General features: G+C 38.7%; 1 protein-coding gene across 1 annotated transcript in view; it reads left to right on the forward strand.

Moving 5' to 3' along the window:
* The window catches only part of LOC150085927 (Na(+)/citrate cotransporter-like), a 189,690-nt gene that overhangs the window by 36,692 nt on the left and 138,704 nt on the right, over positions 1–14,294 (forward strand). Inside the window, exons 2-3 of the mRNA XM_090373586.1 lie at positions 2,954–3,103; positions 7,115–7,230. Of these exons, the coding sequence (XP_090229712.1) occupies positions 2,954–3,103; positions 7,115–7,230 (266 nt within the window). The remainder of the gene's footprint in view (positions 1–2,953; positions 3,104–7,114; positions 7,231–14,294) is intronic.

The following is a 14,294-nucleotide window of genomic DNA, read 5'->3' on the forward strand; positions in this document are numbered from 1 at the left end:
ATTTTTTAAATTGTTATGATAAAGATATTTTATTTATTTCTATAGCATAATGGTTCTAGCCCATCGGACAAACCAGTCGTTTCAGTGTAGATATACCGTTCTTGAAAAATGCCAATCAATGTCGTAGTGATCGTATATCATAGTGTAGTGTAGAGTCGTGGTATGCTGTTTGTGTTGTTATGGCTGGCCTTTTAACCGGAGGTTTACAGTGCCTACACGATACTACAAACCTCCGGTTAAGAGGCTCATGGTACGTAGATCTGGCCATTTCGCGGATTACTAAGGAAAGAATAAACGCTCTTAGTAATCCAACCTCAGTTGGATGCCCACCCTGGCTCAAGGTGTATATAAAGTGAAACAAAAAGAGAAGGAAAACAGAGCAAAAGAGATAGCAGCGGAGATTAAGAGCTAGTCTACCACATAAAAAATTTTAAAAAATCTGTTTGAAGCTAATCAAGGTATCAGAAAATAATTAAATATAATTAATGTATTAATGTCCTTTTCAAGGGGATTCCACAGAGGAAATCCAAAAACAATTCCAAAAAATGTAGAGAGAAAGATGATCATATGAAGGCACATCCCAAGGAACTACTAGTCCAAAGATACACTGCGCTTCAAAGTGTGACTAATGGGAGACAGCTCGAAAAACACACCAACACGTTCTTTCTTGATTTACTCCAACATCATCACGAATTGGTTAAACAGTAATTACGGGATCAGCAGGTAGCTACAAAATTCTTCAATCTGACGATAGGACAAGTCCATTCAATAGAATAGGAATCGCTTCAGAACTGTCTACCGCATAAGAAAGAACAGAACGCAATCCGATACGTTCGAACAGGTTTATTGAATAATATAAGAATCTCTGCAGAACTGTCACTGCATCCGAATGAACCGATACTATCCAATATGTTCAGTCCCGAAAGAACACGGCCTTCATAGGAGCACAGTGGATATAATCGCCGTCCTCCCCACACTGGGTGGATAAAATCCTGGTTCGAATCCTGTCAATGACACGAACAATTTTTATGGGCTCAGACGAGGGTTAAATAGTTTTTCTCCGGAAATTCTAGTTTTTCGTCCAGCAAATAGGCAAATCGAGCACAGAACACGCAATTTGCAGACAAGACACCATATACTGACGCCTCACAGCGTTGGATGTTTTTTTGCTTAACACACACACACACACACACACCTAATCATGTATATATAGAGAGAGGGTAGGTGAAAGTGAACACCCAATTAAGGAGAAACAGATACCACATCCTGCCCGCTCTCATCAAAAGTCTGATCTCTTTTGTGAAAACATACACTCGAAAATGAGTAGTTCTCATCGAGTCCAATCTTATCAGTCCGTCAGAGCCTGAACTGAAATCAAGGTGTTGAAATGGAAATGAACAGCGACCAAAATTCGCAGTTCCTTTTCACTATATCGTCCTCCAGAGGCAAAAGTTTTTCTTCTTTTAAACATCTCATTGGCGAATTTTCTGAATGCCTGAAAAGTTGGCTTATTGGATACCAGGTTGCCTCAAAGCCATCGGACATCCGTCTGAGAGTCCTTTGCATCTTTCGCAAGATCATCTCCCAGATTTGCATAATGTAACATTCATACATAACATTTCGCCAGAAGTCAGGTCCGCTGCAGTGATATAACTCCCTGCGAAAAACCCACAGTTGAAAGAATTTCGATTAAAAACGAACCATGGCCAGTGAGCATGAATACACTATGTGTTTCAGGGTACATCATCTGATTCTGCATTTTCAATGTCCCAAAAACTTTTGAGGAAAATGCGTAGGTAACCTTACAGTTATTAACATTATCCCAGACAACTTGCTATCTCGCAACTAAGATGTTCTAAATTTTCTTCTTTTCCAATTTCACATCTACGCTGAGGTTAAATTCTATGTCCCAAAAGTTTATTGCAATTCCGTGCCTCAGCCCATAAACGTTCCTTGTATATGATGTAAAGATCTATATGGATTCTTTTTGCAGTAATCTGTAATGCAGCAGTAGATAGATGAAAATATTTCCTTGCCATAACCGAGCTCCTCAGATTTAAGATGCTATTTGGTCCCACGTAGCCGAGTGGTCAAACGCGAGAGTGCAGAAGTACACGTGTTTAAGTGGACAGTCGTTCATGCTCGCATGCCTGGTAAATACAGTCGTTCACGATTGTATTCATTGTCGAAATGATTAATTGCAAACTCCTTCGACCTAGTGATTGCGCCGGAATATTTTTTATTATTATTTTTTTCATTTGCAGGAAAACAATCATAAAGCACACTTCTCTCTCAGACCTATTCCAGATCTCGCAATCCTGCGAATTAGACACAAAACGCTTCGCTTTCTCGGTTACGTGCCGTACATGCGCTCTGTCAGCTGATCACCCATAATGACACCCAGATATTTAAATTCACTCATCGACGGAATAGATAAATTCCTATAACGAACTACGGACGGCTTAAGACGATTAAGAACACCCCTCCAGCAGCAGCATGATTTTGCTCTTTGCTTGAGAGATCAGGTTACTGAAAGCACTTGCTAAGATTAGAATGAATAATCATTCATGTTATTTCCAATTTCATTTTAACTATATATAGATCAAAAGATATTTGACGCAGTCGTAAATTATTAAAGTTATATCAGAAGGGGTTTCTTTTTAATTTAAAACGGCATTTTTAATTATTCATATTATGAGTAATTCCTGCGCCCATATAAAAAAAATGCAATTTTTTTTTCATAATCGTCATCACAATTTTCCGTGATAGTTATCTGTGTTGGTAGTAATCTCCGGTTTATGCCCATAACACAAATTAGTATTCTGATTTTGGTTGCATGCATTAAGTATTTTGAAAAGTTATATAATATACTGTAGTTAGAAAATTGCACCAAAATTACACATTATATAAAATAGTGATTCAGTATAATAAAACTGTATTTCAAATCTTTCAGGAATCAAGATGTGGATACGTCGTTCTAATAATGGCCTTCTTTTTTATGCTGGAACCTATCCCACTAGTAGCTACGTCCCTTCTACCTGTCATCTTGTTTCCGCTAACGGGAATCTTAACTACTTCTGAAGCATGTTATCCGTACATGAAGGTAAGGTGAAACGTCCGCGCAATCATGATGAAATTGCAGTTAAATTCCAAGTCTAAACTGAAGAGTAGTAATTGTATTCTTTATTTTTAAAATACACAAATATTCTTAATTGTTAATGCTGACAGGGATTAATATTGATCAGATTAAGAAAACACACCAGTTGGCAAGTACAGTACTGTACGTGGACTGAGGTCAGTTGTCATGACAACACAAGATATCCATGTCGTTGCCTAGACAACCAAACGCAGATGACTAAATTTAGGATCGAAGAAAGAGCAGAGGCATGTCTGGTTGCAGTGGCCTCCAACCTTTTTTTTTTAACCACGAGCTTCATTTAAAATTCAAAATATCTGGTGAAATTAAAAATGTCAGATACTAAACAATTGTGAAATATTTATTATAAAATCATTTTAAAACGTTTCAATACAACAACATTAAAAGTTAACATTAATTACAAAAACAGATACAGTATTTATAAAAATTTAATGTGATGTTTAAGAATGGGTAATATCTGCCAATATGTCCCACGAAGAAATGAAATTCCACTTAATGAATATATGGACAAACATCAGTCGAACAGTCAGTAGTTCAATTTTAAAACTTTCGTTGTTGAGAATACGCTTTCGTAAATAGTTCATTCATTCATTGATAAGTTTATTTCAACGATGGATATTTTACATTTTCTACGAGAGTCCAAAAATCATTTTGCGATGATCCCGACTTTCAACTACACATTAGATTGCAGAGTGATAATTTATATTTCTACATAATGGCCATTATATAGAAATCGAAATTTCAACTTTCAATGGTGAAATTTCACCATTGAAAGTTAAATAAACAGATTTAAAAGGACAATGGCCGTTGGACATCAGACAGTTTTTCGAAGACATTTTTTATTCAGAATATCCATAAAATTAACTTAGATTTGAATGTATTTTGAACAGTTGGGATAGTGTTTCCTTTCCCCTTGAAGTTCAAGATTTAGATCGCTGAGCTTTGAAGTTAAATCAGAAAGGTCAAGCGGAAGAGTCACCGAAGTTCAGTGAGCACTTCACAATGTTGTCTCCTTGTTTCCAAAAACTGGATTATTTCTTATTGAAGGTACTGAATTCCCTGTAATATTTTACTGTTACTCAGCCGTTTCTCTGAACCTTACCGTTTCCAAGACATTTTTAAATACAGTGCACTGTGCCAACGTTCACTATTATAATACTGAATTCACCTTAAAACACGTTTTAAGAAGTTTGCATTGTATTAGCCTAGCACAGAATTCGACCTATTCAGAATTACACGTAAACAGTAAATCTATATAATGTTCGAACACGACGAATAATACAATAGTCATAGCTTTACCGATATCACCATCTTCAAATGGTATGTTTTTCTTTCTTTAAATCAATTACACTATCCAGTCAAAACATTATGACCACTCTCGGGTTTTTACAATCGGCCATTCCTTCCGGCCTGGCGGCATACGGGTCGCGATGGGAACTGATAAATGTGATACAGCAGGTTCGTAGCATACGGTCCATACGAAGTACTGTACTTGATCAGCATGACCACTATATGACAGACTTCGAAAAAGGGATGATTGTCGGATACAGTTGGAAGAGTGGCAGTATTACGGAAACTGAATCTTGTGGGCTGTTGACGAAGTGCTGTAGATAGGATGTTCCAAGATTGGACGGACAGTAGACAGATCGGCAGTTTCTGGGTCAACGGCGGGCGCCCACGCCTAATCGATGGTCGTGGTGAACGTAGGGTGCCCCGTATTGTGCGAGCCAACAGATGGAAAACAGTTAAACGGTTAACCAAAGGACGACCAGCGGCGTTTCCAAGACCGCGATTCAACGAATCTCCTCCGTATGGACTCTCGGAGTAGGCGTACGGTCAAGATACCCACGCCCATCGCCAATGATGCCTCAAGTTAGCGCCACTGACGACTAAAAAAAAAAGTTGCCTTTTCCGATAAATCATGTTTCCTGCTATGCCATATAAATAGTAAATGGCGGGTAAGACGAAAAATGTGGAGAGAAATCACTCCGATAAAGGTAAAGTGCAGCCATTATCAACCGACTGCAGGATGGAAGCCTCCTCAACAATTCATGCTGAGGGAAATGGACCATAATCTCCCACGCTGGTCCAGTGCCGGTTGGCAGATCGACCGTATTCAGCAGTCAGGGGCTTGAACCCCGGTCTACACAAAGAGCGTGTGCTACTGCACTCCCGCTCCTGACCACTCGGCTACGGAGGCCGACACAAGCAGGATGCGGCAGTGTTTTGGTATGGAGGGATGGGATGTTTTCCAGGAATCTCCTGGAGCCCTCATACTCCTAAACCCCACTTAATGCTAAAAATTTCCTATCTATCGATTGTGGCTGAGTTATTCGGTCTCATGCGTAGATAGAAAGGTTTTTCCCCCCTGGAACCCGGAGTTTTTCGTCCAGAAAAGCAGGAAAATTGACCAGAGAACACATGCAATTTACAGACCCAATACACATGGGCAGATGAAGTACCTTTCTGGGTGACCCTAATAAATAGGGTTATATATATATATATATATATATATTGTGGCTGTCTGCGCAGTACTTAAGGTATGCACATCAGGTTTCTGGGAGCATCAGCAAGAGCAGCCTGATCTTATGATGGGTATTGGTAAGATGCCAGAAACCTCACCTTAATGTATAGTAGTTTAGACGAATAGCTTAATAAACTATATTATTAATTTCAGGTGGTATACGAGTAGTATTAAAAATAGCAATAATCTTAATTAACTGATAAGTTATAACGTTAGTAATTAACTGATAAAGAGATAACTATATTTACTTTTCACTTCTATTAATCATAGAAAAAGAAAATTGAATGCGCCTGAAATGTAATGCACTGCATACATTAACTAACTTGTAATTAATGTTATTATCTGTTTATGTATGCTTAATATTTATATTTATTGTTGTACATTATTTTTATCTAAACTTGCCGTATAACTGAGGTAATTCAGGCAATGTCCTCTTTTTGTGTCTTCCGATAAAAAAAGAAACCCCTTGCAATGCATGCCGCTTTTGTGGCGGGTGTATGCCTCGAACGGATTTAAATAAACAATAATAATAAAACATTAATAATTTTTGTTGCGGGAAATACCCTCTGTTTGGGGCTCACCAGAGTCATGTTAACATGGAATTATGTAAGCGTTCTCATTCAAGCGCCAACTCTCATTCAATTCTAAGAGACGGCAAAATTAAACCAAACCTATTCCATGTTTAGGATTCAGAGAAGACAAAATGAACACCGAGTTAATCAAATGTCTAGGATAATAGCCGCATTTTCCTTGTTTGCATCCAGGCGATAAAGGCTTGACTTGTCTCTGGCACTCGAAACTGCTAAGCAACGAGCAAAATTAAATTAGAGTATGATCGCTAGCCCAATTTTCGGGGATCCCTGTCGTACTCGCATAATAATTTTTTTTCGTTATTAAGTACTCTGAGTTGATAGCTTACGTTAGCTGATTTTTAACCCATGTGCTTCATTCTATATACATGATTCCCAGAGGTAGAAAACAAAACATAATTACGATTATTAACAACTGTTTCATGAGTGGGGCTTTTTCCCCGAGCTACAGTGAGCTTTACCTCTAACTATAATGAATGTTCCTGGATTTTTTGTATGGTAGTTGCAATGCTTCTGAACCATCAATTTATTTTCATTTACCATTGTATTCATTAAATAGATGACTGAAGTTTTTATTACAAATAATTTTGCAGTAAAACAAGTTATATGTAACTGCTAATGTAATGTAATGCAATGTAACAAGTTATGGTAAATACTAATTGATATGGGATGAGACTCCCCCCCAACCTATAACTCAATAACAAAAAAATATATATAATAATAATAATAATAAAACAAATATAAAAATACTAAAGGAACATTTTAATAAAGATCACGATCACGTGTAATTTACATAATAATCACGAGTATTTCTAAAAGATTAAACCTTTTTTTCCCTCATAGGACACTATTATGATGTATTTGGGAGGTCTCACAATGGCTGCGGCTGTGGAACACTGCAACCTACACAAACGTATTGCTCTCAAAGTTCTGCTCATCATTGGTACTGGCTTTAGATGGTAAGTGTGTGTTGCCCATTAAGAAATTCTTAATATTTATCTATTGCACTTTGAAATTAGAAATGAAAAATAAGAATCTCATTCCATAATGCTGTCTCGCTATATTATGATCCTTCATAACAAGGAACAGTATCGTGTAATATTAGGGCTACTGTAAAAAGCAGTGTAGTGATATATATAAAACCCTTCATTCTTTAAATAAAAAAACAACTCAAGACTTTATTATTATTACTTTAAGTGCTACTAATTTCGAAATCGAGCATTCTCCCTTGCAGGTTAACAGATAAAGTAGTATTCTTTATGACAGTTCATTTGAAATCTAGATAACTTGAATTTCAATTTATTCAAGTTATCTTAATTCAATGACTGGAAGTATCCATTCATTGAATTAAGGACAACTTCTCACTACACAAGAGTTAAAAAACAGTTTACTCCAAGAATTTGGTGACTCAGACTGTGGAAATAATTATTTATTTTTTATTTTCTTTGCAAAGAAATAAAGGAGATTGGATAAACGGCACCACGAGTATAATGCATTTTTCAAAGTGCAGTACATATGGAATCTCAAAACGTGAAATCACAAAAAAAAAAAAAAAAAAAAATATATATATATATATATACACACACTAATAACTAGAGGCTTCGCCCCCTGCTCGCTTTGTTCGCTCACCCCCGCGCGCACTTTTCTACGTAAAATGTAGAGGTATACGGAGTAAGTCAAATCTTTTCTATGTAAAAGACACTTGTCGATATGCACTGATCGATATCTAATCAGGAAATGATCTATGTAATTATTTACCTGTGCATTTGTAGTACGTGACATTCTCAAGGTCGAATAAATATCACTATGTAATTATTTACCTGCGTTTACATAGGTCACTTAGGAAAAGGCCTCCATAATGCATGAGAAATATTGTTGCATCCAAAAGAGCAGGACTAAAATATTTAACTGAAATATTTACAAACTATACAAATATTTAAAATACTTACAATATACTAAACTATTTACAAATACTGTATACAATATTCATTAATATACAAAAAAACGTTACACAATAGAACATCAAATGTTAGACAGGGAAGCACGTGCACGAGGCGGATGAATGTTATGAATGTTGTCAATAATTAATTGCATTTGTAGTGACGTAACTGCCTCGCCCTCTTCTCCCATTGGCTTCAATAAATATCACTAGGAGAAAACTTTTTTAATGTGTATTCAAATTCAAATTATTACTGTATATTAGGGTTACCCTAATTCAATACATTAACCAGTATTTGTGTTTGTAAATTGCGTGTGTTCTCAGGTCGATTTGCCTGTTTTGCTGGACGAAAAGGAAAAAAAAAAAAAAAAAAAAAAACCCAGTTTCTGGGGGGATAAACCTTGCTATCTACGCCTGAGACCGACTTAGCAGCAGCCGTACCTGAGTGGTCAGGCGCGCGGGTACATAAGTACACGTGCCTTGAGTGACCTGAGTTCCAGCCCGCGGCTGTTAAATACGGTGCTGTTTCTTGTATTCTCTCCGTCTTGTGAACTCCTCTCACCGTTTGGTCGTCTAGGAGTATAAACAGAAAATTTATTTATTTATTTTAACTCAGCCACGGAGTGAGAAAAGCCCATTAAAGTTCCTCGCGTCATCAACGAGATTCGAACCGAGCCTTTTCCACCCGGTGTCGGAAGGATGGTCACGATTCCCGTGTGCTACCGCGCAGACTTTTAATGTATAGAGAGATAATAACTAGGGGGATACGCTCGCCAATCCCCCGCGGATTTATGACGGAGTAAATCAAATCTATTCCACGTAAAAAACACGCCTGTCGAAACGCACTGATCGATATCTAATCAGAAAATTACCTGTGTAATTATTACCTGTGCATTTGTAGTGACGTAATTTTCCCTTCCACTTGTACCACGTGACCAGCATCCCTCTTCTCCCGTTGGCTAACGCACCCCCAACCACCCAGCAGGCCGCCGTAGCCTAGTGGTCAGGCGCGCAGGTGCATAAGTACACGTGCCTTGAGTGACCGGGGTTCAAGCCCGTGACTGCTGAATACTGTGCTGTTTCTTGTATTCTGTCTATTTTGTGAACTCCTCTGACCGTTTGGTCGTCCCGGAGTATAAACAGAAAATTTATTTATTTATTTATTTATTTATTCTCAAGATCGAATAAATATCACTATATAATTATTTACCTGCGTTTACATAAGTCACTTAGGAAGAGGCCTATTGCTTCGGGTTCAATAATGCATGAGGCATATTATTGCATCCAAAAGAGCAGGACTACAAAATTTAACTAAGATATTTACAAAATATCTTACATTCTATTATTATTCTATACTATTATTATTATCATTCCGTTATTATTAGAATAGAATACACTGAGCAAAGAACAGTGATGGGGTTGACGGAGAGTTTCGGAAAAACATCAGGTTAGCTTTAGCATTAGTCGATGCAAGAAAGCAAACCTATGCAGCATCAGCCAAAAAAAAAAAAAAAAATCTCCCATTTCACCCGTCAATTCATTTCAAATGCCTGTCCAACTCAGCCTTAAAAATTTATTTAAGCTATCAACTTAAACAGCAAAAGATGGAAGCCTGTTCCGCCAATCGACTACCTGCTGGCTAAAGGCAAATTTCCGCACATCTATTCTACAACTGCCTTTCCTCAATTTGAATCTCTGCTCCCTCAGGTTCTTAATCTGAGCAAGAGGAAGAATCCCATCAGCATTCAGCTTGCTCAAGCCATTCAGGGCTTTATACACCTCAATCAGATCACCTCGCAGGTGCCTACTCTCCAGGCGTTGCAATTTGCAGAACTTAAGCCTTTCTTGGTAGGAGCATCCATTTGTTCCTCTCACCAATCATGTTGCCCTTCTCTGTACTCGTTCTAGCAACTCTACATCCTTCCTAAAATGAGGCCCCCAGACCTGTACACAGTACTCTAGGTGTGGACTGGCCATTGCCTTGTATAACGGGACAGTCACCTCCCTGTCTCTGCTAGCAAAATTCCTATATATCATTGACAAGACTCCGTGACCTGCCATGGCAGCCCGGCTGCACTGCTCAGCAAACTTCATATTCGACTGCACAATTGCTCCCAGGTCTTTTTCGCTTTCCACTTCCCTAAGTGTAGTACCACACAGTTGATGCGTTTCTCTTCGGTTATTGCTACCCACCATATGCAGTACCTTGCATTTGTCAATGTCAAACTTCAGTTGCCAATTCACAGCCCATTTGCCCAATTTATCTAGATCCAGTTGGAGTAGCATATCGTTATACCTGATATACCTTCATCAATATCATTGATAAATATGCAAAAGAACAATAGGTTCAACACCGAATCCTGAGGAACTCCACTAATAACATTAGTCCACGTAGAGCAGTGTCCATTGATTACCACTCTCTGTCTTCTCCCACTCAACCATCCGTTTATCCACTGTAGCAACTTACCCTTAATGCGAAACATTTCCAATTTGTACAGCAGTCTTCCATGTGCAACAGTATCAAAAGCTTTCCTGAAATCCAAGTATATGATATCAAAATTATTTTTGGCATTCAGTTCCTCTGTGACCACATCACAGTATCCAATAAAATTGGTCAGACAAGACCTCCCTTTAACAAACCCACGCTGTGTCTTAACCATTACTGCTGTCTTGTCTATATGATCCTGCAATGCGTCTTTAACTAGCGATTCCATTATTTTTCCCGGAACACAAGTTAAACTAGCAGGTATATATTTACTTGTGTCACTTTTGAACCCCCTTTGTGAATTTGTGATACATTTGCATACCTCCAGTCCATGGGAAGCTCTCATAATTATGGCTAAGGGTTTGCTTACTTCCTTTGCTGCCTCCTTTAGTATAATTGGATAGATCCCATTCACCCCAGGTGCCTTTTTTATGTTTAACTTCACCAATTTCTCCTCCACTTTGCTCCAAGGGAGCTAAGTGATTTTGTTATAGCAAAATCACTTAGCTCCCTGTTAGAGTTTGATAAACTTCTGACACTCCCGCCATTGAATAACCCTCGTGTCTGAATGTAGATGCAAAATACTCATTCAGCTTATCAGCTACCTGAGCATGATCATCAATATTCAACCCGTCTATGTTAAGTGGTCCAATCTGATTCATCCCTTTCCTTCTAGAGTTTACATAAGTAAAGAACTCTTTGCTGTTTTTCTTTGCATACTTTGCATCCTTTGCTAAGGATTTCTCGTATTCTGCCTTCGCCTGCCTAACCTCCTTTGTGACTTGATTACAGACTAGTTTATATCTGCCATAGGCTTCTGTGTCACCTGATACTTTATATGCATCCCATACATTTTTCTTCTCTGCCACGAGCCTCATTAGTTCATCTGACATCCATTTAGGCCTAAACCTTGAACAGTATTTCTTAGTTGGAATTAAAAGTCTAGTAGCCTCCAAAATTAAAGGTTTGTGGCAAGGAGACGTCTTGTCACCACTGCTGTTTGTAGCTGTCATGAATAATGGGCAATGTAGAGTGGTGGAACAACTTGGACAAGACCAGATGAAAGTCGTGCTCTTCGCACATGACCTCTGCATAAGGGGAAGAGGGCAGGGAACAAGTGCAACGGTAAGTTGATATATGGATTAGTAAGGCCAATGAATTTGGACTGGTTTTCATCAGGAGAAGAGTGAAGTAATAGTTCTAAAGGGGAGTGGCGAGCCTGACGAATACTTTACAATGGTTAACATAAAAATGGCTAAAAATGGTTAACAACTTCAACAAATTCACAAGATTGACAGAATAAAAGAAACAGCACCGTATTCAGCAGTAACGGGCTTGAATATTCTCTCCAGACTATCGACTGGGCCTAAAAACAAACTCACCGTTTCAGTGACAAAAACAAAAATGATGATCTTTAAGGGAAGACTACAATTATGGTAGGCCTCCAGTAATAAAATATCAAGTATCTAGAAAGCACCATTACAAAGACTGGAGTGATAGACGATGAAATAAGTACAAGGAGACAAGCGGGCGGGAATTTCTATAGGCAGACAAAAGATCTGATCTGTAACAGAAACATACCACTGAAGTGTAAGGATAAATAATAAATAGATTTTCTGTTTATACTCCGGGACGACCACGCGGCCAGAGCAGTTCGCGTGATAGAGAGAATACAAGAAACAGCACCGTATTTAGCAGTCACGGGCTTGAACCCCGGTCACTCAAGGCACGTGTACTAATGCACCCGCGCGCCTGACCACACGGCGGCAGGCTATATACCAGACCTATTACGTACCAATTGTGACATATGCTTCTGAAACTTGGACTATGAGGAAAAAGGATGAAAGCAGAATGCAGGGGGCAGAAATGAGCTTTGTGAAGAGCATAGCCAGAAAGACAAGACGCGGTAAAATCAGAAATGATGTGATTAGGCAAAGAATTCAGGTTGAAAAACTCCAGAATAGGATTAAAAGGTCCCGTTTTAAATTGTTTGGACATGTCAAGAGGATGAACGAGCGGCGTTTGCCAAGAAGAATGTTTGAATTACAAATAAGGGACAAAAGACCAAGGGGGAGACCAAGAATGAGGTGGCAGAACATGATAAAGAGAGGAGGAAACTGGAGTGAAATAAACAAAGGAGAGAAGTGCATGGTCATGGCATGGTGGCGAGGCTTCATACGTCGATCCGTGAAATAGCGGAACGATGACAGTTGGTGATGATGATTTACAAAATACTAAAACTATTTACAAATATATAGACAGCCTTCTTGTTGCCTCCCCCCTGCCATCCCACATCTTTCTCTCTGGTAGGGCATGGCCATGCCCCACTGGCACATGCTGGGGTCGTCTACTCTATTGATCCTAGTCTTTCCTAGCTATTCCTCCCCTAGCCTTCAGTCTCCTTCCCCTCTCTATCTGTATGCCAGCGCAAGACCCACACCAAAATTCTAGCTTGTTTAAATTATTTCGCCCTCTCCTCGGCCATTAAATTCTCAAACGCAACCCCTTCAAACTGGGAAACATGTATGTGATCAACATACAATGGGCAAAAATTATTTTATTTTTATTTTATTTATTTAATTAATTTATTTATTTTTATTTTTTAGGTTCTTGCCATTGAAATCTCAGGAAAATAGGTGGCAGGACCTGCCAGAGTAAATGCAAATTACTAGGTACCTGGTCTGCCTCCACGGGGCGAAAGTGAGGCAACATCGGGCCTCAGCAGGGGTCTGGCGGCTAAATGGCCAGAGGAACAACGGTACACGACACCACACATTTCAATATATATACACTTAAATCTCTGGCCTTTACAGTGAACTGTATCACCACACAAAGAAAACTACGCGGAGATGGGGAAAACCCCTGGTGCCGTTTGACCCTAGATACACTTTACACTTATACAAACTATATGATGCAGCATTGTTTCAAATTAAAAAGCTCATAAATGAATCCACATTTAAACATATTCTAATTCGATACACTATGGTGGGGGAGTGTTCTTCGTTGTCTTCGAGTTGCAAATTGCCCTCAATTATTATACCTTCTCATAAAGGACTATTTTAGTAACGCTTTATCTTAATACAAACGAAACACCAGTCTATATCCAGACATATTACTCGTGGCTGCACTCAATGGTCTATTCTTGGATCCCTAGTATGGAACTTAGTCCTAAATGATTGGCTTCTCCTCAATGATGACCTGACTAATATAAATATGATAGCTTACTCCGATGACTTATCCATTCTTGTCCACGGAAATTCCAGAAGGGATCAAGAAACTTCTGCAAATAATAAAATAAATAAATTTTCTGTTTATTTATTTCGTATGATGTGATCAATACACGAAGGAACCAGTTTTTGTTTGCTTCTTCGTGTATCGTGGCCGGGATATACAACCAACCAGTTGGTTCGGCACCATCGTGATATCCAGCCCGAGGCGGGAATCGAACCTTTTGGGTTGCCAGGCAGGCACTTTACCTACACGGCTAGCCCGGTCAGCAATTTTCTATTTATATTTCGGGACGACCAAATGATCAGAGGAGCTCACAAGATTGACAGAATACAAGAAACAGCACCGTATTCAGCAGTCACGGGCTTGAA

The sequence above is a fragment of the Mastigoproctus giganteus genome, chromosome 5, assembly GCF_048544385.1.
Source record: "Mastigoproctus giganteus isolate SK-2022 chromosome 5, ASM4854438v1, whole genome shotgun sequence".
In the NCBI taxonomy this organism is placed as follows: domain Eukaryota; kingdom Metazoa; phylum Arthropoda; class Arachnida; order Uropygi; family Thelyphonidae; genus Mastigoproctus; species Mastigoproctus giganteus.